Genomic DNA, 24,980 nt, shown 5'->3' with positions numbered 1-24,980 from the left:
TTATTTTTGTATCACTCATAAGTAACTAACCTATAATAGTTGACAGATTTTACCCCCTCCTCCCCCCCACTTTTTTTAAGTAGGCTCCTGGCCCAAAGTGGGGCTTGAACTCACAACCCTGAGATCAAGAGTCACATGCTCTACCAACTGAGCCAGCCAGGCAGCACCCTCTCCTCTTTTTAATTTCCCTTCTTTTTAAAATTTATTTTATTTCTTTAATGTTAATTTATTTTTGAGAGACAGAGAGACAGAGTACAACCAGGGGAGGGGCAAAAAGAGAGGGAGACACAGAGTCCCAAAGAAGCAGGCTCCAGGCTCTGAACTATCAACCTAGAGCCCAATGCAGGGCTCAAACTCATGAACTGCGAGATCATGACCTGAGGAGATACTTAACCCACTGAGTCACCCAGATGTTCCTGACTTCCCTTCTGCAAATAGTATTTTATATGTAACTTGCACTTCATGGTCAATTTTCCTGAAGGCTGGTCTGCTTCAGTTAAAAACCTACCTAGCACAATCTAAGAAGTGGGGTTTTTTTGTTGTTTGTTGGTCTGTAAGTAATCTATACATCCAGTGTGGGTCTTAAGCTCACAACCCCATGATCAGGACTCACATGCTTTTCAGACTGAGCCAGCTGGTGTCCCTAAAAACTGTTATTTTAACTTTAAAATTATATATCTATATTTGGAGTGAATAATGCATGCAGAATGTTAAAGTAACATTTTTAATGTTTTTTTTGTAACTTCCCTTTTAAAGCAGGAAAGGTTTTTTGTTTTCTAAGTTTTGAATCTGTTTGATCAAACACAGTTTTTACTTACTGACACTCTAGAAGGATTAAAGTTAGATATGAATATTTTTTAAATAGGTATGGCAATAAAGATCTAGAGGGAATTTTTGAGTTCTTAGTTTATTTTTAAAATAAATTACTTTACTTTTATAATTTAAATAACTGAAGAACTATTTATTTATAAAATACTATTATATTTTGATTATAAGGACACTGACATGAGTGAATATTCTTCTCTTCATTCTTTTATAAGATACTTGAGCTGGGACACTCCTCAAGAAGTCATTGCAGTCAAGTCGGCTCAAAACAAATGCTCAGCATTGGCCCGGCAGGTAGACATCTTTAAATGTCAATCAATCAATAAATCTTTCAGCATTAATAAATGAAAAAATTGTCTGCAAATTTGTTGTGAAAGAACTAATGATCTTTGATTTCAGAAAAATGGTGTAGAAGTAGTTTACCACAAGCTTAAGAAATACTCTTTAAATCACTCTGGAGAAGTACAACAGATTATTTAACATTCCGTAATGGAAAGAAATTGAACCTTATTCTTCAAAGTAAGGGAGCTATCTTTTCCAAGCAGACAAATTACTCAAGCTTGAACTGTTGATAATTTCTTCTCATTTCATGCAGACATGTCAGTGTAATGCTACTTTTAGGTGATATGACCATAAATCTGTGTCTTTTGATTAGGGTCTTTATTATTAGAATTCCAACTTATAATATAAGTTATCTTTTACTATATTAATATACTATAATATATGTATAATAATAACAATTTAATTATATATTATATGGTATATATTAATATATGTTAATTATGCTATAATTATCATATAAAAAGTATATTTTGTTATGCAGTATATACATGGTTTTGTACAATATATAAAATATGTTTCATTGCTAAGAAATGTTTTCTGTTATATTTATTTTTATAGATTTTTGTGTGTACGTGCATGTATGTTGAAGGGATGAAGGTTTACTGGACTTATTTTGAACATGTATGCCTTCCTGTTTAAGTAACTTTGCAATGTAGATGGATGTTTCATGAATTGAAAACATCCACGTAACTGTATGCTAGGACAGATGGATGTTTTCAACTCATGAAGACAGTGTTTCTCAAATTCTTTTGAGAGCTGCCTATAATTTAATCTTTCCTTGTAGGCAGGCATTCAACAACCTGTTTTGCTGTATCTTGCAGTGTTCCATGTTTTACCTTTTTCACTCATAGGGATTCTGGAGATCAACAAGAAGGTAAGAACTTACTTCTGATTTAATTGCAATATTAACTGTTTTATTAAAAAATGAGATGTCATTGTTTAATTATTTGTTTACTAGGTCGTTTGATTGTAGATGTTCCCCTAATTGTAAAAAGCTTTCTGATCTATCTTTTTTCATATCAAAATACATGAGAATGTTTCATTTAGGAAGAAAGCCTAATCATCCCTTCATCTTTCTGTATGGTTTTATGTCTTTCAAGTGCTGAATTACTTTTGGTGTCATTAAGAAACCACTACTTTATAATATTATGAAATGAGTAAGGTGGGTTTTTTCCCCAGAGGGATATTCCAAAGCTCATTTAAAATGATCACTAGGAAAGTGAAAAGCTACAACAAAAAGACTCATTTTAATTGCAAGGTGTAGCTCTGAAACTTGTTTTATGATACAGAAACAGCCTTATAATTAAATATGTGAGTTTTCCAACTGTTTCAGTTTTAGGTTTTATTCTTGTCATTGTTCATGATTTATATAGGCTGTTATATGGGTGGAAAGAAAGAACGTATTTCCTTTGAGTAGAAGAATCAATAGCCTTCTACTTTCCATTAAAAAACTGTTACTTAGTCTGGGTGGATAGTTATTTATTAGTCTATTTTACTAGCCTTTAATTAAGCACTTAAAGTATTACTGAAACAGATCTTCAGAGTCCACTAATAGTCATTAGCAAATAAGATGAATGCATTAAAAATTCTTGTGTAAGTATTGTATACTAAAGTACATAAAGGCAAATGAATAGTATCAGTTACTTATTCATTCTTTGCTTTGTGCCAGACACTTTGAGTAGTTTACAACTTTGTAACATATGATGTATTCCACTAGAAGTTGACCAAATCCTAAGTGAATACAGAAACTGGAATTGGAAACTGGAGTTGACTCCAAAGTAGGAACCGAATTTTAAAATAGAGGGGCTACGTCAATATACCACTCATTTTTTGAAAATATGTTTGAATTACCCAAGTCTTCCTTTTCAAAATGGGAAACCAGTATCAGCAAATAAAAAATTATGAGCTGGTGAAGATCAAAGCAAAGCATAATTATCCATCTAAGAGATGACAAAAACCCATAATTTATGAATTTAATTGTTTTCTTTGTGCTTGTAGATTAAGTAATTGTATGTGCTTAATACAGTCTAAAACAGGAATGAACACTTAGCTAAGTCGTAAATTGTTTCTATCTATTTTACATGCCTTACAATAATCATTGGAGGGATTTGGTTTTGTTTAGGGTTAGTTGGAATTGAAGCATATCTTTCACTAACCATGTATAAAAGACTACCCAGGGGCCAGGCTCTGAATATACTGGAAGCTATTTATTGGGGTAGTAAATATTCACTAAGTAATTAGAAACAGAAACAGATTTTCACTTAATTTCCACTTGTTCTTTCATCGCAATGAAAATTTGTCTTAATGTTAGCTTTTGTTAAATATTAAAATAGGCACAGAATCAAGTTCTTTGTCAGAGCTCTGTGGAGGATTATGACAGGATCCAGTGCATAGAACAAAAACAGGCAACAAAGAACCAAAGCCTTATTCAAGGTTAGCGTGTCTAAATGTCTCTATAGGTCCTTGTTTGGTCTTTAACATGTTTGGGTTTAAATGACCAAAACACCAAGCAGTATTAGATATTTAAAGAACAAACTAATGGCAAAATTCTAGTGTTAGCTGTTTCTCATTAGAAGTACTTTATCAGAGCCAATCTTTTCACTTCTGGCTAAAAACTGTCTCTTTATAAATAACATTTTAGTATGAAGAATAGTTCTCCATATTTACTCTACCGTGCATATCCTGCATAGTAGAATTAGATGGTATCAGTGTATGCCTGTGTCCATGAAGAATAGGATTTGTTATTAAAAGATATTGGCAAAACTATAAAGCAAGTGGATGAAGCAAATGAATGCTGCTGAATCATTTTGAGGCTTATATGCTACACTCCCATTAGTGCTCCAGTTTGAGACTCAAGTGGCCTACCACCCTAATGACCTAAACTTCAGGCCTCTAAATTATAATTAAGTTATAATACTAGGTAGCAGTGTTGTCGTGGTGACCTGAATATTAAGCAAAACACAAACCACTGTGAACACTCAAGAGGATTGGCCTTCTGGTCTTTTCTCAGGTGATATCTACCTTTCCCCTCAGATTTTCGGGAACGTTACAGATGCTACCTTGTCTCATGGGATACTGATTGTGATGTACAGCTCAGGACTGGTCAGACTCTATAGCTTCCAAGCCATCATTGAACAGGTAGAGAAGACTGGAATTTGCCATATTATAATAACTTGAATTTTGGACTGAGGTATGATTTTTTTGTTTTAATGAGATGCTTTTAGAGTAAGGCACTTGTGCAGGTTTCAACTCTACAAAACTGTACAAATGCAGAAAGACAAAGTAAGCTTTAAAAGAGGGGTGGGAGGATAAACAGAAAGGCCCTTTAAATAAAGACATTTTCTCTGTCAGATACATGTGAATTTGATTTTTTTCTCTCTCCATACAGCGAATAAGTGGGTGCTAAAGCCACCATTTTTGTTTGTTTTGTTTTGTTTTTAGTTCATGCAACAGAAACTTGACTTAGGGTGTGCATGCAGATGGGGTGGGACTGCTGGAACTGTAGGAGAGGCTCCCTTTGGCATTCCTTGTAATATTAAAATCACAGGTATGGCTACTCTGTAGCATTTTTTTCACCTTAAAAAATAAGTGGTCATATAAATAGTTATTTATTGTAATCATCCAGTGTTTTCTCATAATTTAATTATAAACTCAATTCATTTGACCTCTATACAGCTTTTTCCTTGCTACTGAATAGGTATTAACAAAATCTATCAGTTATTCATTGAATTGAATGCCTGGTGGTACTGAGTCTTGCTTGGCATTTAACTAGGGGAAGGCAAAGCCCAACATCACTGAGAAGAGAAATGCAAATTAAAATTATCATAAGATACATCTTTTTAGGTTCTCAGATATCAAAAAGTTACAAAATGGGGTTGTTTGAAGTATAGTATAAAGTATATAAGGATATGAAAGTACAGTTTGTCATTTGTTGTTGGAGTCCTTTGTGGAGGACAGTTTGTCAATATGCAGCAAAGTTTTAAATGTATAATCTCTAATAATTCCATGCCTAGGAACTTAATAGCAGATACATTCACATGTGTACAAAATGACAAATGTATAAGTATAACATTGTTTCTAATAGCAGATGGTTAGAAAAAATGTATACATTAATAGGTGACACTAATATTATTTCACTATTTGTATCATAAATTTAATTGTTACAAAGAAAGAATTCTTTGTATTGTTACAGAGTAATTCTTGATAAAAATATAATAAATGATAAAAAGGAGTGGAAAACTGTACACAAAAAGCTTCATTTGTATAAAGAATTCATAGTCACATGTTATAATGTACACATGAGCATATGCTTTTGGATTTGCTTGCAATATATGGAAGGACACACAAAAACCTGATAAACAGTAGTTACCTCTGAGGGATACAGATGAAAGGAAGACTTATTTTTCATTATGTACCCTGGGATACTTTTTGAATGTGACGCTTACATTACCTTTGCCAAAATGTGGTTCCATGTGTTTGCATGTACACACACATATACAGCTCCTTGAAGTTTTAAGAAGTTGGCTTATATGTCATTCTATGGATGAACTCTAAATTTATTGAACTAGTTCACTACTTTTGGACATTTAGGCTGTTTTTAGTTTTCTGTTACTATAGATAACATAAGAATATTCTTGTAACTATTAATGCCTGAATCGATTATGTCATTGTGGGTGGCAGAATGGCCATTTGAAAAGATTCTGTCATTCCTTTTACCTTTAATAACTGACAGTTTTCTGTAAATAAAAACGTTCACTCATCACCTAGGGATGAACTGTAAATCCTCCTAAAAAATCAAGGTAAATACTTATTCTTTCTTTTTAAGTATCAGTATTCAAGCAAGGAGTTGATGTTAATAGTCACTTCCAAGGTGGCAAAATATTTTAGATGTCAGCACACATTTATAATCACAGTGGACTCATGGGTTTTCATCTGTCCAAAATTATATAGTTACAGTCATTATTCTTCATGATGTTCAAATTGCCCCAAATTTGGCCGATGAGAATTCCATTTTGACATACCCCAAGAGTCTTGGAGAATTTTCTTGCTTTTCTAGAACAACTGTATATCCCAGGTTTACCTTTTACTTTCTTTGTCCTGGATCTGACAAGCAGCCATTTTAGGAGAGATCACCCTCATGACTGTGTTAGTGTCCTAGGACTGCTGTAACACCACACTGGTAGCTTTAAACAACAGAAATTTAATCTCTTGCAGTTTTGGAGGCTAGAAGTCTGAAATTAAAGTGTTGGCAGAGACAGCCTCAGGTCCTCTGAAGGCTCTTGGAAAGAATCCTTCCTTGCTTCTTCTAGCTTCTAGCTGTTGCTGACAATCCTTGCTGTTTCTTGGTTTGTGGCAGCAGGGCTGCCCTTTCTGCCTGTCTTCGCATGGCCTTTGTCACTCTGTTGTCTTCAAATCTCTCTCTCTCCTTATGAGAACACCAGTCATGGGTTTTAGGGCCTACCCTTATCCAGCATAGACCTCTGCAAAGACCTTCTTTCCAAATAAAGTCACATTCACCAATATCAGGGGTTAGGAATTTGACATATCCTTTTGAGGGGCACATTTCAACCCACAACACAGACCAAGATCTAGTTGGGCTCAGTGCAGCTGGGTGTCTTTATTTTTGATGAACAGAGCTGGGAAATATATGAAAACAAAAATGTCTTAGTTCATTCTCATATTTCTAATTTAATTGTTCTTTGATTTTTTTAAATTTTATTTTTGAGAGACAGAGATAGAATGCAAGTGGGGGAGTGGCAGAGACAGAGGGAGACACAGAGTCAGAAGGAGGCTCTAGGCTCTGAGCTATCAGCACAGAGCCCAACACGGACTTCTAACTTATGAACTGTCAGATCATGACCTGAGCTGAAGTCAGATACCTAACCAACTGAGCCACCCAGGTGCCCCAATTGTTCTTTGATTTTATATTTGTATTTCTTTTGGCTCCCACTGAACTTCTTGATTCCTAGTGAAACTTTATCCTATAATAATATGTGATCATCTTAAAATTGCCGTGTTAATGCTACTACTGAAAACTAAAGTATAGCGTGAAGGTTAAGGTTCCCCTGCAGTTCCTTTTGCCCCTAGCGTACAGCAGAGTACTGTGTTCAGAGATTACCTGAAATTATTTTTCTATGTGATTAGGTTACCAATTTTACATAATTAGGTTCATTTGTTTTAGTTTTTCAACTTTAGGTTTATTTTTTCCCTTTTGACTTTATTCTTGAAGTTGGAAATTGTAAATGTTTTAATGGCCAACACTATATAAAAAGATATAGTCAGAGAAATTTTGCTGCCATTCATATGTGGTCCTTCCGTTCTGTTACTTCCCTCCCTCAATTCCACCCTGCCCTGATAAGTAATCAATATTTTTAGTTTCTAGGTTATCCCTCTGTTGTTTCTTTTTATAAAAATAAGCAAACATGCATACGTATTCTTTAAACATTACCTTCTTTCTTACACCAAATGTAGTATATTGTATACTCTATTCTGTACTTTGTATTGTCACTTAACATATATCTAAACTGTTTTAAACAAACATTCATTTAATAGAAGAAATATATATCATTAGCTACCTATTTTTTATTGAGATAAAATTGATCTATAACATTATATTGGTTTCAAACATACAGCATAATAATTCAATTTTTCTCAGGACAAGTCATTTCCCACTTGCCAGTGATTCCTCATAATTAGAATATTATTAAGGACAAACATCAGGCAAAAAGGAACTCTTGATGGTTTTATTCCTTAGCCATAATTATCCTGAGAGCCACCTCTATAACTGTAAAATTACAAATAGAGGCTTTAGTGAAGCAAACTACTACTTTAGCCAAACCCAACAGGCTGTCACCCACAAATTCAAAAGGTGGCCCTCCAAAGCCTTGATATCCTGACTACAGCTTAAGAAGAAACTTATGCTAATAATAAGACTAAAGTTATGTATGTATCCCAGATGACTCTAATCTCTATCTTAAGTTTTAGCAGACATGGACACACAAACTAAAGCAATGTCTGACTCCTCTCATGCTCTCAGTGATTGGATTTCTTCCTGGTTTAGCGGAAATGGATAGTCTTGATGGAAAACACTTCTTTTATTAGCTATGATAATAATTATGCTAGGGGGCTATAATTATTATGTGCTCTGCATAAATATGTCAAATTATCTCACTGACCACTGTAGGAAACATCCTGTTCTTATGATGAGGCCTCATGCATGCCTCTAACTCAAACAATCTGCAACTAGGGGCCCTTTAGTTTAGTGAGATAGCTTGGGATTTTTATGCTTCCCATTAGGTAGGATCTGCTGTCCCTTTCAGCCTGAAGAAGCTACAGAAGATGAGACCTTCTCCCTTTAACACTCCTTAAGAATAAGGATAATAAAAATCCCATAGCAGGAAATGAGACAGGGAAACTGAAGGGGACCCCATGAGAGAAAAGGCTGGTTTTTTGCTTCTTTTCTGGCTTCTCTTCCTGCTAGGACCTGCATTCTTCCTCCACTTTACACATGCCTTATAATGAAAATAGACTAGACTATGCCTTTCTTGTAAGGATGAGGAGTTGATGATTCTCTAGAATAAGTGACATCTAAGGAAGAACCAGGTGAGAATGACTGGCCGAAGCTATCATATGTGCATTCCAGACCACCAGAGCTAGACATCTCTACACCAAGAACCCCTGGTTCCTAGGAATAGAACCTGAACCCTTGTCTTTGTTCTAACCCTTTCCTGGATGCCTGAGAGGACACATACACCAGATTGCCACCCTCAATAAAAAAAACCCCAGACCCCAAGCAAACTTGAAACTCATGCTTCTTTCCTTTCTGAGTCTCCCAGGCAGTTCATCTGTATCTGTTTGCTCTATATCTTCAATAAACTCTGCTTTCACCTCAAAAAAAATTTTTTTATAATTTTTGTATACACTACAACGTGATCACCACAGTGAATCTAGTTACTACCTTGACCTGACAGTTGACTCCCTTCCGCTATGATAACCACCAGTCTGTTCTCTGTCTCTATGAACTCCTATACATAATGCTCCAATGAACATAGGGGTGCGTATATCTTTTCAAATTGGTGTTTTTATTTTATTTGGGTAAATAACCAGTAGTGGAATTGCTGGATCATATGGTAGATCTATTTTTAATTTTTTGAGGAACCTCCATGCTGTTTTCCTTAGCGGCTGCACTAATTTACATTCTCAGCAACAGTGCACAAGAGTTCCCTTTTCTGTACATCCTCTCCAACTGCTGTTGTTTCTTGTCTTGTTATTTTTTTAATTTTAGAGTGTGGGGTGGGGGAGGGGTGGAGAGAGAGCAAGAGAGTGAGAGAGTGAGAGACCAAGAGAGAGAGAGAGAAAGAGAGAGAGAGACAGAGAGAATCTTAAGCAGGCTCCACACTCAGCACGAAGCCTGATGTAGGGCTCAATCCCACAACCCTGGGATCAAGACCTGAACTAAAATCAAGAGTCAGATTCTCAACCAACTGAGCTGCCAAGGTGCCCCTCCTATCTTTTTCATCATAGACATTCTAACAGGTGTGAGGCAGTATCTCATTATGGTTTTGATTTGCATTTCCCTGATCTATTCCCTATATTTTAAAATTACAGAAAACTCATATCCTGTTATAGATATTCTTTTATAAATAATACATTTTGTACAATTTATATTAAAACTCTGAAGTATCATTGCTTGACCTTTCACAGACTCAAAGCATTATAATCAGTATTATTATTTTCTCTTTCATGCCTCTCTTCACAGTCTAGCCAGTAGGGGCCCCTTTTGCTGACTCTCTTGTTCTTTTAATACTACCCTGCCATCCTATAAATAGCCTTTCTCACAACAACTGGACAGTTCAGACCTATCTTAAAATTTTCTCATGACAAGACATGTAATCAGCTACTCTCTGAGAACTTCTAGGACTCTAGTTGAAAATAGTACTAGAGATCAAAGTCTGAGGTTACTGAGGACCCATCAGAATTGTGACGAAGAGACCCACTGCTACTCTGGGACCATTTTAGCAACTGCTAAGAAAAGTATTTCTTTTTAAGTGTATCTTTCTGCACTGATTATTTCCTGTTGTTAATACCTATTTTATATTCTCTATAACATACCTACTTAAAATTTTAACCCCAAATTCAATCTAATTATATTTTGGAAGGGCGCCTGGGGGGATCAGTTGGGTAAGTGTCCAACTTTGGCTCAGGTCATTATCTCATGGTTCATGAGTTTGAGCCCTGCATTGGGCTCTGTGCTGATAGAGCCTGGAGCCTGCTTTGGATTCTGTGTCTCCCTCGCTCTCTGCCCCTCCCCTACTTATGCTCACTTATGCACTCGTGCAGACGCTCTCTCTCTCAAAAATAATCATTAAATTTTTTATTATATTTTTTCTTTTTATAATTTTTCCTCTTCCACCATCAATTCATAGCTATGGTATTATTATATATGATGTTTATATTTCTTTCATAATTTACCTAATGGTTTTCCTGAGTTTTCTATTGGGTTCATTTTTTTTCTCATTTAGAAGATTTCTTTATATATTAACAATATTACTCTCTTTCTAAAAGCCTTTAAAAAAAGCACTTTAAATATGTTTGATATGTTTATACCTGTCTCTTCCTCAGGACTGTCAATTTGTGAATTGACTTTTCATTATTTTTTTTCTATATTTAGGACCCAGTAGTAAATTGTCCTTATAAAGAAGCCTAATAAACTACCCGCTTCTTTATTTATTTATTTTGAGAAATAGAACATAAGCAAGGGAAGGACAGAGAGAAGGGGAGAGAGAGAGTCCCAAGCAGGTTTCATGCTGTCAGCCTGACACAGGGCTTGATCTCACACAACGGTGAGATCATGACCAGAGCCAAAATCAAGGGTCAGATGCTTAAGTGACTGAACTACCCAGGCACCAAAAACACACACTTATATATATAACTTAGGACTCTTATCAGACTTCTGAACAGAAACACTAGATACAAGAAGACAATAGAAGAATATGTTTCAAATCTTGAAGGAACAACTTGGAACAAAGACCTTTATATCTAACCTAATTGCCATGTGAATGCATAATAAAAATATTCTTAATGACACAAGGCTTCAAGTCACCAGCCACAAAAGACCCACATTAAAGCCTTTTTGAAGTAAAACAAAAACAAAAACAAAAAAACTTAGGACTCTTGATTGAATGAATGGTCTTCCTCAGGCAAACCCCTTTACTGGCAGTGATGGCCTTATAACCAAAATTAAACACTTAAGGTAGAGAGGTAAGAAAAAGAGTCACTGAGTAACCACTTGCCAAAACAAGGCTGGTTGGGATTTTCTAAAGCTGTAGCACCTTCCACTTATGCATTTCTGTAAGAGTGCATCTGTTTCATTCCACTTAAAATTATTTGTCATTAAGAAGATGACTAAGAGGCACCAGCAGATATTTCTTTTATGGTGTTAGTCTCTAAAAGACAGTGAATGGCTAGGTGTATCCAAACTATTTAACTTATCTAAAGGTAATACTAGTGGTAGTGGTTGTCCTTTCATAAAGCTACCACTGTGACAGGACCTATCCTGAGTGGTTACATTCATTATGACTAATCTCACTTATATACTGGAAATCTTAAGACTGTTCCTATAAAGTTTGCTAAGTATGACCTGTTAGTCTGGAATACGGAAGATCTCTTCCCCACATCTGAAGGGAATTATTAGGCTTAATTATGCTGTAGGATTGTTATGAGCGTTGGAAATAGTATTTAACCCAGAATCTTATATATACATGTCTAGTAAATGGCAGCTGCTTTTATTAGATGTACTTTGTCACTTTTTCCCATCATAAGCACATTCAGTCCACTTTTTATCTCCACTCAGCTACAGGTCACACATACCCTGAAAATAGATGTCTAGAAAGTTGACTAGTCGTATAACATTTGTTGCCTTCCAGCTTTCTCTTAGCAAGCAGCCTCTTTCCTGATTATATTTTATTTCTTAAACATAGTAACTTCTCATTAATGAAAACTTCTCATCTATATTCATGCATCATGAATGTGCCAAAGCTACCAGAACAGAGAAACTAATAAATTCCTTTTGCCCATCTCTGCAGACTCACCACCACTGCTCTTTGAGGTGTCCTCCCTGGAGAACGCTTTCCAGATTGGAGGCCATCCTTGGCACTACATCATCACACCTAATAAGAAGAAACAGAAAGGAGTTTTCCATATTTGTGCCTTGAAAGATAATTCCTTGGTAAATCATGAGTGATCAGACTTTTTAGTAGTAAATGTATATCAGAAATTCTTTATTTTCTACTTTTGTAATAAGAATTCCTAAGGCTTACTTTTTGTTTGTGTTGATGATTTGTAAACAGTGTTAGGTACAAAAGAACACAATATAACAAACGTTTGTGTATACTACCAAGAATTTAAAAACATTAACATTTGAAAATTCTTCAAGACCAAAGATTTCTCATGGGATCTCGTGCAAAACATCACTGAAGCTCCGTAGTGGGAATTATTGTTGGAATATGTTCAGGCTGCCTCAGAACTTGCTGGTGGAATGTGTTTGGTTGTTTTTTCATGGTTTGCTGCTATTTGCTTTCCAGAGCAGAACCAGGTAGAACTCTGTTGGTCACAGTGTAAGCACTGAAACACTTTGAATTTTCAAGGACTTTAATTACTTATGGCAGAATAGGAAGAAATGCTAAAACATGGTAAGACAATAGCAATTTCTACCCCTTGAATTCATTTTTCTTTATTTTCTTTTTGAAAATGATTGAGGCATTGATTTCTCATTTAATTTAATTTATGAATGCCTAGTATGCCAGGCATGCCTGGGGGACACTTTCCCTTCCTTCAAGTTGCTTATGCTGTCAAAAGCACACATGTAGATTTGTAAGATGCAGTCTGTTAAGTCCAGTAATTAAGATAAGTGCCAAAGAGTGAGTACACAGTGAAAGGCGGAGAGGTTCCATCTTTGTTTTCTACTGCTGAGTTAGTGTAGTTTAAAAAATTTTTTAATGTTTTTTATTTATTTTTGAGGGACAGAGAGAGACAGTGCAAGCAGAGGAGGGTCAGAGAGAGAGGGAGACACAGAATCTGAAGCAGGCTCCAGGCTCTGAGTTGTCAGCACAGAGCTCGACAAGGGGCTCAAACCCACGAATCGCGAGATCATGACCTGAGCCGAAGCCAGACGCTTAATGGACTGAGCCACCCAGACATCCCAGAGTTAGTGTAGTTTATTTCTGAAACCTCTTGATATATGAGATTAACTTACTTTTTCTGAAGCAGACTCCACTTATTCCATATCCACCTCTTCCAGGATCATGCTCAGTCAGTCACTGTTCAGTTCAGTGGCTTTTAGAGTCACAGGCCACCTTACACCGTACTGAAGATTAACATAGTCTTGGGTCCAGTTATCTATTTCCTTTGAAATTCCCCAGAGAACACTATGTATAGTGTCTTCTAGCTTTCTTTTGTGGGAACATTGTTCCCTTCCATTTTCTCATTTACCTGTCACATGTGGCAGCTCCCGTGATGTCCTCTTTTATAGTAGTCTCTCTAGATAGAGGCTGTCATGACAAGTCTGTGATCTGAGTGTTCACCTCTCAGCCAGTGAACATTCTCTAACCACCAGGACTTGTCGTAGCTTTCTTTCACTTAGCTTTTCCACCCTGTCAAGCCCAGTACAATTCACATTCGGGATATTCTTTTCATATAAGAACAGATAATATGTATTATTTTGTGTGTGTTTGCATGCAAGTGTGCACACACATAAAATGGCTTCCAACATCTGTATCAAGCATATCTATCAAGTATTCTCCTGTAATAACTGATTATAACATCTAGTCAAATCTGTGTTTCAGCATGTTCATAACTAATTGCCAAATCCAGGGGAAGTTTTCAATCCTTTTGCCAAACAGCTTTGTGGTAGGGACATTAATTTAAGGATGCATATGCCCATTACTTCCCCACCTGTCAGTCAGACGAGTAGATAACCCAAAAACACATGCAGCCAAACTGAAGAATTCAGAAAATGTTTCATAGCATTCTATTAAACAGCTTTAAAATCTGCATTCAAGCACATGACAAAAACTGCAGAAGCTGGTAATAATGCTGTCTTATATTTAAAAGATAGTATTTCTTTTGCATGTTATAGTTATTACAATAAAGAGAATTGTCTAAAGAAATATACGTATAGAATGGGCATGTTTCATATTAAAGGGACATCTGGAGCTAATGTCATCTTGGACACGTTAATTTCAGTGGTTGCAACCAAGGCATTTAATTCCATTGATTTTCTTATATATACAATGTGGCAATACCACCATTCCTATTAGAAATTATTAGGATACTTATAAAAATTCCTGAAAAATTAAAACATTCATTAATAGAGAATATGTGTAAAATTCCTTTTTTTTTTTTTTTTTAAAGCATGACATTCAAAAAAGCAGCCCCCACCTACTTCTCTAGTCTCATGACTAGACACTATACATCTTTTCTAGGAGCCAGAATTAAAATTGTTGTTCATGTGTATTCACACACATGCTCTATGGGTTAACATTTTTGTGCTTCAGGTTTTGCCATCTCTTATAGCCATTTTGTGCTCATCCTTTAAGGCTTACCTCAAGCTCCTTTTTTCTTCCTAAAATTCTGCCAACCTGGATTGAATGCTCGATAGTATACTGTGCATGGTTTGATCACTTTGTTTTCTACACCATCTTATTCTTTTCTTTCCTGTTTGTGTTTCTACCTACCTTCTTGATAATGGGCTTTTTTGATGGCAAGGGCTATGTTTAGTTCATGTATGGTAGGAACACCTAGTGTGATACTTATGACATAGAATCCTGTCAGTGTATGCGAATGAAATCAATAAGTTAATATTTCAAAAACTTCTATGAGTATCCAATAGGAAAGGTGGCATCACTTCATTTTACATTGAACAAATTATAGAAATTAAATGAAATTAATGTATCCATACTGGTATTAGTTCCCAGTGCTCCTATGTATAAGGTAAAACAGTTATGTGCATGTGTGATCATATATCATAGAGGGAACTTTCTCTTTATTTTAATGTCTAAATGTCCTGCCATGAAATAAATCTCTCCTAGCCTAAAATGCTAAGCAGTATTAGACCATTTCCTCATTATTAGAGATTGGTATCTGACTTATCCACGGAGATTATATGACCTGTTTTCTGAGATTTTAGATTGGGTTCCATGTTTATTTGTGTGCTACCCACTCTTTTTGACAGTTTATTGGGGATGGATAATGGAAAAAGAAGTTGGAGGGGACTGCATGTGCATAATTGTACAGAGTTACGTAATGGAAAGTCCTTGAACTTCGGAGTCAGAGCTGATATTTTGGCAGCTGCAAAACATTGAGCAAATGACTTATCCTCTTTGTGATTTATCCTCATCAAAATGGGGGTTGTAATATACACTTTGAGTGTTGTTAAAATCAAATGAAATGGTTCTAAAACATCTACTGCAATGCCAGACACAAAATAGATGCTTGAGATGTATCACTCTTCGGTTTTTATTTACCCTGTGTAAATTACCCATAAATTGTATGGTACAGGGCAAATGTTATGGATTTCTCAAGTATGACTGCCCTAATTCAGTTCTTCTGCATATCCCAGTTCAACTGCTGGTATTTTCTCTTTCCTATACCTTTGACTTACTGATCTGTCATTGATGTTAGATTAGAAAATGTATTTTATTCTCCCTTAATCTTTATTTTCAATACTTTTTCCCAATTTTAGGCAAAAAATGGGATCCAAGAAATGGAATGTTGTTCTCTAGAATCTGACTGGATCTATTTTCATCCTGATGCGTCTGGTAGAATAATACATGTTGGCCCAAATCAGGTCAAGTGAGTATTTTTTTTAAATTTTTTAAGTTTGTTTATTTATTTATTTTGAGAGAGAGAGAACACACAAGTAGGGGAGGAACAGAGAGACAGGGAGAGAGAGAATCCCAAGCAGGCTCTGCACCATCAGCACAGAGCCCGATGCAGAACTTGAACTCATGAACCCTGAGATTATGACTTGAGCCAAAATCAAGAGCTGGATGCTTAACCAAGTGAGCCATCCCGGTGCCCTGCAAGTGAGTATTTTCATTAGTTACTTTAAAGTGTAAAGTGGCTTTAGAAGAAGCATTTATTGGCGTGTTTATTTTTGCCAGCTAACTGCTGACCCAATTATAGAAATAATTAGCTTGTTGTAGATTGCTTCCTCAGAGAACCTGACTTTATTCTTTCAGCCTCCTCATTACTGTTTGTGGATATTACATTAAAATAAATTCTTTGATGGATGATATATGTATGGGTAAAAGGAGATTCAAATTGACTTGTCTTCAGGTTTTAATTCTCCAGGATTAATGAGAGAGATGATTGTTTTTTGGTGTAAAAGAGAACTTTAGTACAGGAGTTGTTTGAAATAAACCTTGTTTTGTTTTGTTGACCCACATCTTACATCCAGTTGTCCATTTCTTCATTTAAATACTCTTCACTTGACTTCCCTGATACCACAGTTCTCCTGAATATTTCCCTCCCTCTCTGAGGTGTCTTTCTTCATGTCCTTTCATGTTCGTCCTCTTCTAGAGGACATCTTCTAGACTTTAATATTGCATGTCCTCAGGATTTAGACCCTATTTTCTTCTCACTCTTCATTCCCTTTCTACATGATTCTATTTTTTCCCTTGGCTTCAAAGATCATGTGTACACTAAAACTTCAAAACTTATATCCTTGGCAATGAGGAAGAATGAAATCTGGCCATTTGTAGGAAAGTGGATGGACCTTGAGGGTGTCATGCTCAGCGAAATAAGTCAGGCAGAGAAGGACAGATACCATATGTTTGCACTCATAGGTCTAACAGGAAAACAGGAGAAACGTAATGGAGGACCAGGGGGAGGGGAAGAGGGAAAGAGAGTTGGGGAGAGAGAGGGATGCAAAACTTGAGAGACTATTAAATATTGAAAACGAAGGAGGGTTGAAGGGGGACGGGGAGGGGGAAAAGAGGTGGTGGTGATGGAGGAGGGCACTTATGGGGAAGAGCACTGGGTGTTGTATGGAAACCAATTTGACAATAAACTATTAAAAAAAAAACTTATATTGTTGTCCAAACTTCTCATTTAAGCTCAGCCAGAAATCTGGAATTATTCTTAACACTTTGTTACCTTCTTGTCTTTTATCATATGCATATACTCTTGTCTTTTCGTATACATACTCATATACATTGCCTCCGACCTCTCTCTCTCTCTGACTCTCTCTCTCTCCCTCTTTGCCTACCCCCTTCCCTTACACACACACACACACACACACACACACACACACACACGCATGCACACCATATATTCTGTGAATCCTTTGTTGTTGTATTACTAAATTTTCCTAAATCCACTTCTTTCTGCCATTGGCCACTGTTACCATGTTGGTTAGACCATTGTCATCACTAGTCTGGACTGAAGTAATAGGCTACTGTCCTAATCCGAGGGCCGGGCCACTCGTCCCCAGCGATTGGTGGTACCTGTTCCGACCGGCAGGGCAGGGCGGAGAATCCTCGCGGGTCCTTCTCCTGAGGGAGGGAGAGAAAAAGGGGGCAGGAGAGGGAGACGCAGAGAGTAAAGACAGAACTCACGGTTCTCAGATCAGGAGAAAGAGAGCGTTTATTCAAAGAACTGTTCTTTATATAGTCTTCAGGGGGGAAAACAAGGCAAGCTGACCTAGGCAGGCTACAGAGTCGAATGCATATCAAAGCAGCGCCCCGACTTTGCCTCAGCAATCTTGGGGGATGGAGAACTAACACTGAATATGGTTTTGATCTTTTGTGTGCCTTGGCCACTCACGTCTAGCTCAGCAAGACAGTGGCCAAAAGTTATTTTGACCAGGAAATGGCAATCTCCAGCCTCCAGATGCAAATCTTGTTTACTGGCTCACTCAACGGAGGGATAATCCTTGCCTGAGGCAGACAGAAAACTTGGCGGCCCGACAGGCTACCTCCTGAACTCCAAAAATCAATTTTTGCACTCTTTAAGTCTTTTTTTCTTCTCAGCAGTAAGAGTGGTTTTTAGTAACATTAACAAACAGAAAAACCTAACCAAATGGATCCTACTTTAACCTTTTTATGTCTTCTTGTTCCTGAGATAAAGACCAGTACTTAGTATGGTCTGGAAGACCGTTCTCCCACTCAGTCTACTTTAGCAATGCTGTCATTTCAGAAAGCTAGGGACCTGTTTCCTCTGGAATGTGTTTTCCCTCCCTGTTCTCTTGCCTAATTTCTATTCATATTTCATGCCCCAGTTTAAATATCCCTTTTTTCACAGAGTCCTTCCCTAAGTCCCCTCATTAGGTTAGCTCCCCCTTTATATTTTCATTGCACCCTCTGTGTCAGCTTCCTCTAACCCAGCAATTTTCATTAGTTATTTATGTGATCTGTTTAAATATCTAGCTTTAGAATCATCAACTCCATAATGACAGAGAAAGAGTCTGTTTGGCTGATACTTATAACCCCAGGACTTGAGCATAATACTTAGCACAGAGTAGGTGCTCCATGAGTTTGTTGAATAAGAAAGGCATTGTCTCCCTTATTTATTCCTTATGTTTCATGATAATTAGTCTACTCTGAATTGATTATAAAGAGGATAAGTTAATTATTAAATAGATGATGAACTTTTATAAAAAGTCTTAAAAACTGTGTTTCACTTTATTAAACCTTTTGTTTTTGCTACCCACTTTTTTTTTAATGCTTATTTATTTTGAAAGTGAGAGAGAGAGAGAAAGAGTGTGTGTGTGTGTGTGTGTGTGTGTGTGTGTGTGTTCCAGTGGAGGAGGGGCAGAGAGAATCCCAAGCAGGCTCTACACGGATGCAGTACTCCATCCCACGAACCGGTGAGATTGTCACCTGAGCTGAAATCAAGAGTCGGACGCTTAACCCACTGAGCCATCTAGGCACATCTCTACCCACGTTTTAATAGTAGTTTGAGTTTAAGAAAATAAGATCCACAGAGTGTGTGCCCTTTTGACAGTTCTAAAAGATAGGCACTTTTAAATATAGGCACCTTTGGGGCGCCTGGGTGGCTCGGTCGGTTAAGCGTCCAGCTTCGGCTCAGGTCATGATCTCACAGTTCATGGGTTTGAGCCCCGTGTCGGGCTCTGTGCTGACAGCTAGCTCAGAGCCTGGAGCCTGCTTCAGATTCTGTCTCTCCCTCTCTCTCTGACCCTCCCCTGTTCACGCTGAATCCCTCTGTCTCAAGAATAAATAAATAAAAACATTAAAAAATTAAAATAAAAAATAAATATAGGCACTTCTAAATAATTAAGATAATGAATTGAGTAAAATATAATCTGACTTCTTTGTCTCTGGCAAAGAAAGACTTCTGGCTCTCTCTGGCCATAGGAGTTGCTACTCCCTGCTATTCTCTTTGCCTGTATTTGAGACTTTAAACTTTTAGAACATTGTGCTTTTGGAGCTTGTTAATGCTGTGAGCAGATTTGTGTGGGTGGTGAGTGAATTATTTTATTTTCTCTTGCTTAATAAGCTTGATCCATTAGGCCATTTGCACTCAGGACACTCAAATCTTTAAATATGGTCTACTAAAAAAAAGTGTTAAGTAAATTGCAGTTTTCAAATATTACTCTTTTATGAAAACTCTTAGTGTAGGCTTGGTTGCTAATCAAGTCTTTTTATTTTTTTTAACTTTAGTGTTTATTTATTTATTTTGAGAGAGAGAGAGAGAGCCAGGGAGGGCCAGAGAGGGAGGAGCAGGAGAGAGAGAGAGACTGTCAGAAGGGCAGAATGAGAGGGAGGGAAGGAGAGAGAACCCCAAGAAGGCTCCACACCATCAGTACAAAGCCCAGCACGGGGCTCAAACTCATGAATTGTGAGATCATGACTTGAGCCAAAATCAAGAATCAGATACTTAACCGACACCACCCAGGTGCCCCAAATCCAGTCTGTGTTATAGTTAACTCCTGAGTGTTGTTCATTAATGTCTCATGATAGATTCAGAAGTAAAAAATGCCAATATCTAGGATAATGCCATTGTTAAAGCTGAAACATTAAAGACCTGTTGCAGGACAACAAAGATAAGGTTCTTTAAGAGTAACTTTCATTAAGCCAGTTTGGAAGATGGCATAGCCTAAGGAAGCTGCTTCATTACCTACTTCAGGAGTACCTGTTAACACAGGTTTTCCTGTCTAACAAATCTCTGAATTTGAAGGAGTTTATGGATACTTAAGTGATCAGACATTAATATTTCAGACTGTTCAGGAGGAGAGAACAAACTCAGTGTTGTTACTGTAATTTTTATTTGTTGAGTTTTATTTCAGTAGCTCAACTTTACCACTTTGATTAGCTCAACTTTGCCACTTTGATGGTGTGTTGAGGTCTTAGGTTCTTAGAATCTTTTTTCCCTTTTCAGAGTTTTAAAGCTAAACGAAGTAGAAGATAATAGTGCCCAGTATCAGATCTCTGAAGACTTTGTCATTTTGGCCAACAGGGAGAAGAACAAGGTAAGTCAGGAGTGCTTTAAAATTCTCTGTATATCACGGTCTTTCTGTTTGAGAATACAGTATGCAAATGTGTTTGTCTTTCCGTGTGGCTGAAAAGAATGGCACAATCCTGTAGAAGTCGGGTGTTTTTGTCTGTACAGGGTGCTGGGCTTAGCCTCACGCACAATGGAGATTTGAAAAGAATTGATTATATCGAGTTATCATTTGCTAATTTCTGTTTCCTTTCTGGGTTTCTCTTTTAGTTTTTATTGATGAATTATCAACCTTGGGGTTTAATTAATTGTGCAAACTTAGAGTAAGTTGGGTTAACTATGAATCAGTAATCACATATCATGTTTTAACTGCAGGTAGTTCTTTTCTTTTAGTGTGCAGATTAAGAACATGAAGAAAATTATGCAGAGAGAAATTTCCAAAAGCAGATCCACTGTAGTATTGCTCTATTTATACTAAAACAAAAATCAGAAGGGCGAGTAAAGTACCAAATCTATAGTCTTTTGTATTTATTGTTAGCATATTTTGGTATTTTAGCCACTAATTTATTATAGTAAAGTATTTTTACTAATTGTAGGATCAGAAACCTGAATCAGAATTTTCTCAGTAGAAGAATTATGGATGTTGGAGAAGGGTTGATTGTTCAACCAAATTTAATACAATTTTGGTATTTAATGCACATGATAGGACTCATTATTTCTTTTTATTTCTCTCTATGTGATAGAATGAAAATTTATTCACTGTTACAGCTTCTGGACGGGTGGTGAAAAAAAATGTTAATCTTCTGGATGATGACCCAGAACAAGAGGTATTACTTTAGCCAGACATAATAAACTAAACTAGTGGGTACCTAGCCCTATGGATTTTAAATTATGCTTCCCATACTCTCAGGTAGAAGTCTGGGGTGAGTAGTTTCTTAGACTTCGTTGGTAGAACTGTGCATGCTATTTCAGCCAATATGTCCCCCTCATCCAATCTTCTCATATTGGGATTATTCATAAGATTTTGTTTCCAGGATGGTTCATAGAACCAAAATAATTTGAAAACACTACTAGCTTATTATTTTGTTAATATATATACTTTTCCCCCTTTTCTCTCTTTTATTATCTATTTATTTTTTATGTGCACATTTTCTAGGGAAGTGTATCCTGATGACTTTATGGCCTTTGCTTTACCACACACAGCTATGTTTGTTAATGATCTTGGGCCAGGGAAGAAGGGTATGCGGGTGTGGTAAATTAGTTCAGCCTGTGGCCTAAACTTGACATTGCCAGTCACTGAGCTGATAGATTTTTATCTTCTTTTAAAAAGACATTGAAAGTTCTTATGAAATCAGCTGTCAGTGATAATGCTGGAAATATATAATCAATGTATGAATACAAAGTCTATTTAGACCAGATAACTGTATTGATTGTGTGACCATTTCTAGGTAGAAATATTAGAGTAGCCTTGGGAAAGATAGTTTTTGAAAATCTTTTAAAAAGATTAAAGGTGTCCCAGTATGTGGCTACACTCCAAAATAAAAAAAGATATATATATTTATATGCATGTGTATATATGTATGTGTGTTTATTTTGAACCATAGAAATCTATTGAGAACACTGTATATAAAACTGTATTTGTACTAAAACTACCAAAAGGTAGCAACAATAATTACAAGGAGAAGGTGGTAGCAAAAAGAGTATAGTCTCCATGAAGAGATTAGAAAACAAAAAGTTTTAGCCTGCAAAGGAAAAGCTGAAAGGGGTTTGTGACTAAAAGCTATAAAATCACTGACACCCAGGCAAGAAGTCACTCTTTGAAGTTTGATCAAGATAATATTAAGGCAAAAAAGTAAATAAAAAGGAACCATGTGTAATAAATCCACATAAATTTTTATGTTATAGGTAGTAAAGGCAGGAAACGTAAATAGTTTAAAAAGCAGTTTGACTAAATGTAAGTGAAGGATTAGTATATGGTGGTTAAAAGAAACTTGTGCCTGCCAAAATGTCCCTTCCTGTAGCCCATCTTTGGCAGGCTGGCACAGATCTGCTTCCCCTGTGAGGCTATTGGAGTCCCAGGTTTTCTTCTTGAAACAGAGTTCTGGGGTTAGATTTTTCTCTGTAAGTCTTTGCCATCATTCATCATTTCCAAGAAACATCTCTTATCCCAGTTCTGTTCTGTGGGTTGGATTTCAGTTCCTAATTCATGTTCTTCCTCAAGTTACAGCAGCCATTTTTACTTTTTTTGGGAACTAAAAAGGGCTAAAAAAAAAAAAAAAGATGGCAAAGAGAGTCATAAATAGTATGTGATAGGTCATCAGTTCTTCCTGAAATGACTTGTGATTATCTGGTGTAAGACTCTCTTGCCACAGTAGGTGTTTTTAGGTTTCAGAACTGAGCTGCATGTGTTTAGTCCTATCTGGGAACCAGTGAACACTGCCAGAGGCAGCAGTTGAATACCTCTTTGGAACTTGGAGAAGTTCTGGTTTGCTGTCATAATAGAGAATTTCAGTAATACTTTGACTGAGACTTGAGTCTGTTAGAATCTGCAGGACACTGCTTAAGTCTTCAGAATCTTGGGACTTTACTAGGCATAAAAGTAGAGACACGTTTCTACTTATGCTCTCACCCATCCATTCTTCCTTCTACATTTCAAAAATAGGTAATAGAAGAGCTAAATTATAAATAGAAATAACCCTAAGTGAATAACTGCATTTTGCATCTTTTTCCTCTACCTTACCCGTCCGTTCCCTAAGACTTTTAAAATTGTGGACTACGAAGATGAGCTGGATTTGCTTTCTGTGGTAGCTGTTACCCAAATAGATGCCGAAGGAAAAGCTCACCTGGATTTCCACTGTAACGAATATGGAACTTTACTTAAAAGCATTCCACTAGTGGAGTCATGGGATGTGGTGAGTAGAGTCCATGGAATACAAAGTTGTAAGAATTTTCTTCATAGGTGACATTTATTGAAACACGTGTTACTGTGTTCACGTCAGTCCAGACTCGCCTGTACCAATGACCACATGAAAGAGGTTATCATCCTACCAGACAAAACAAGTACTTCTTAATCCTTCCTTCCCTAGGAACTGGAGGACGCCTCCTTTCTAGACACCCTAAAGATAAAGTTTTATGTTTTATTCTGAGGCATGCTATCTATTTCCTTACTATAGTCTTTGATTTTCTCACATTTTATAAGTTTGGTAACATTTTTAAAAATAGAAGTATACTGTATTGAATCCCCCCAGTCATTTAAGGATGGTATCTAAGCATGTAGGGTTTCTAGGCACTCCAGGAAATATCTGTTTACTTTTTTATTATAGAATATAAAAGTTATAAGGAAGAATAGCTGTTATTTTATCCAATCATTTGTTTTATCAACCTATGAGGCTTAGCAACTTGGCCATTTTCACACAGTGAGAATAGAGTATAGGCAGTGGAATCAGTATTCTGACTCCTGGGACCAAGGTTCTTTTTATTTTCAACATTTCATGTAATGCCTGCCTCGTAAGTAATCTGCATGTTCATATATAATGAAAATAAACTACTTCTAGCAACTGTTTTGCTTCCATGTATATACTTGAAGATCTGTAGCATAGGTGCTATGACATTTTAGTGACAAACTTGTGAATATGGTTGTGCGAAGTGGAGACTTCATTTGGCTGTGTTTTCATTACAGACATACAGCCATGAAGTCTACTTTGACAGAGACTTGGTGCTACACATAGAACAGAAACCCAGCAGGGTCTTCAGCTGCTATGTTTACCAGATGGTATGTGACCCTGGCGAAGAAGAAACAACAAACAGAAGTTGTGAAAAAGAGTGAGATAATTTTTAAATTTGAGATGTAATTTATGAGACTTTTGGCCACATATCCAAGCAACTATGTTCAGTCCTCCTCTTTGTTATCTGCATAGCAAATTCTCCAGTATTTTTTAGAAAAAAAATCTTGTGCTGACTTCATATGACTATGATTTCTTTTTTAAATTCTTGCCATACAAGTGGTAAGGACTTCATTTTATGGAGAGATTTTCTTTAGAATGACATCCCAAGAAGTCTAGTATTTAGACCTTTTAGTTAGGTGGTGATGCAAATATCAGGTGTTGGGGAGCACAAAAGATAAGTTGATGCCAATTGTTGGGACAAGGTTATTGATGGAGAAGTGTTTGACGTGGTTCTTAAATTAGGATGGTATGGAATTTTGATTGGCAAGACTATGCAGAAGAGACAAAAAGAAAGAAATCCTCCATCCTGTATACCAAACTTTGCATAAGGGTGAGAAATGAGACCCATAATGTGAAAGAATACTTTTGAGCCAAAAATGTGTTATCACATTTTTTAAATCATATATA

At 36.5% G+C, this 24,980-nt stretch overlaps 1 protein-coding gene and 1 non-coding gene across 3 annotated transcripts in view; one reads left to right on the top strand and one right to left on the bottom strand.

Annotated features, from left to right (window-relative positions):
- DCAF17 (DDB1 and CUL4 associated factor 17) overlaps nt 1-24,593 on the top strand; it is a 32,055-nt gene extending 7,462 nt beyond the window's left edge. The window contains exons 5-14 of one of the 2 annotated variants that reach the window (XM_029934391.1): nt 1,041-1,119; nt 1,952-2,041; nt 4,201-4,305; nt 4,609-4,714; nt 12,252-12,394; nt 15,908-16,017; nt 20,566-20,656; nt 21,372-21,455; nt 23,385-23,540; nt 24,308-24,593. In XM_029934391.1, coding sequence (XP_029790251.1) covers nt 1,041-1,119; nt 1,952-2,041; nt 4,201-4,305; nt 4,609-4,714; nt 12,252-12,394; nt 15,908-16,017; nt 20,566-20,656; nt 21,372-21,455; nt 23,385-23,540; nt 24,308-24,454 — 1,111 coding nt within the window. In that variant the 3' untranslated portion in view covers nt 24,455-24,593. The remainder of the gene's footprint in view (nt 1-1,040; nt 1,120-1,951; nt 2,042-4,200; nt 4,306-4,608; nt 4,715-12,251; nt 12,395-15,907; nt 16,018-20,565; nt 20,657-21,371; nt 21,456-23,384; nt 23,541-24,307) is intronic. The other variant, XM_029934392.1, reaches the window with a different exon arrangement.
- TRNAK-CUU lies at nt 90-162 on the bottom strand. The gene has a single exon. It is a non-coding gene; the product is annotated as a tRNA-Lys (tRNA).
- Nucleotides 24,594-24,980: the final 387 nt, after the last annotated feature.

Source organism: Suricata suricatta, chromosome 3 (assembly GCF_006229205.1).
Source record: "Suricata suricatta isolate VVHF042 chromosome 3, meerkat_22Aug2017_6uvM2_HiC, whole genome shotgun sequence".
Lineage (NCBI taxonomy): Eukaryota > Metazoa > Chordata > Mammalia > Carnivora > Herpestidae > Suricata > Suricata suricatta.
This window is presented reverse-complemented; position numbering and strand designations above follow the sequence as displayed.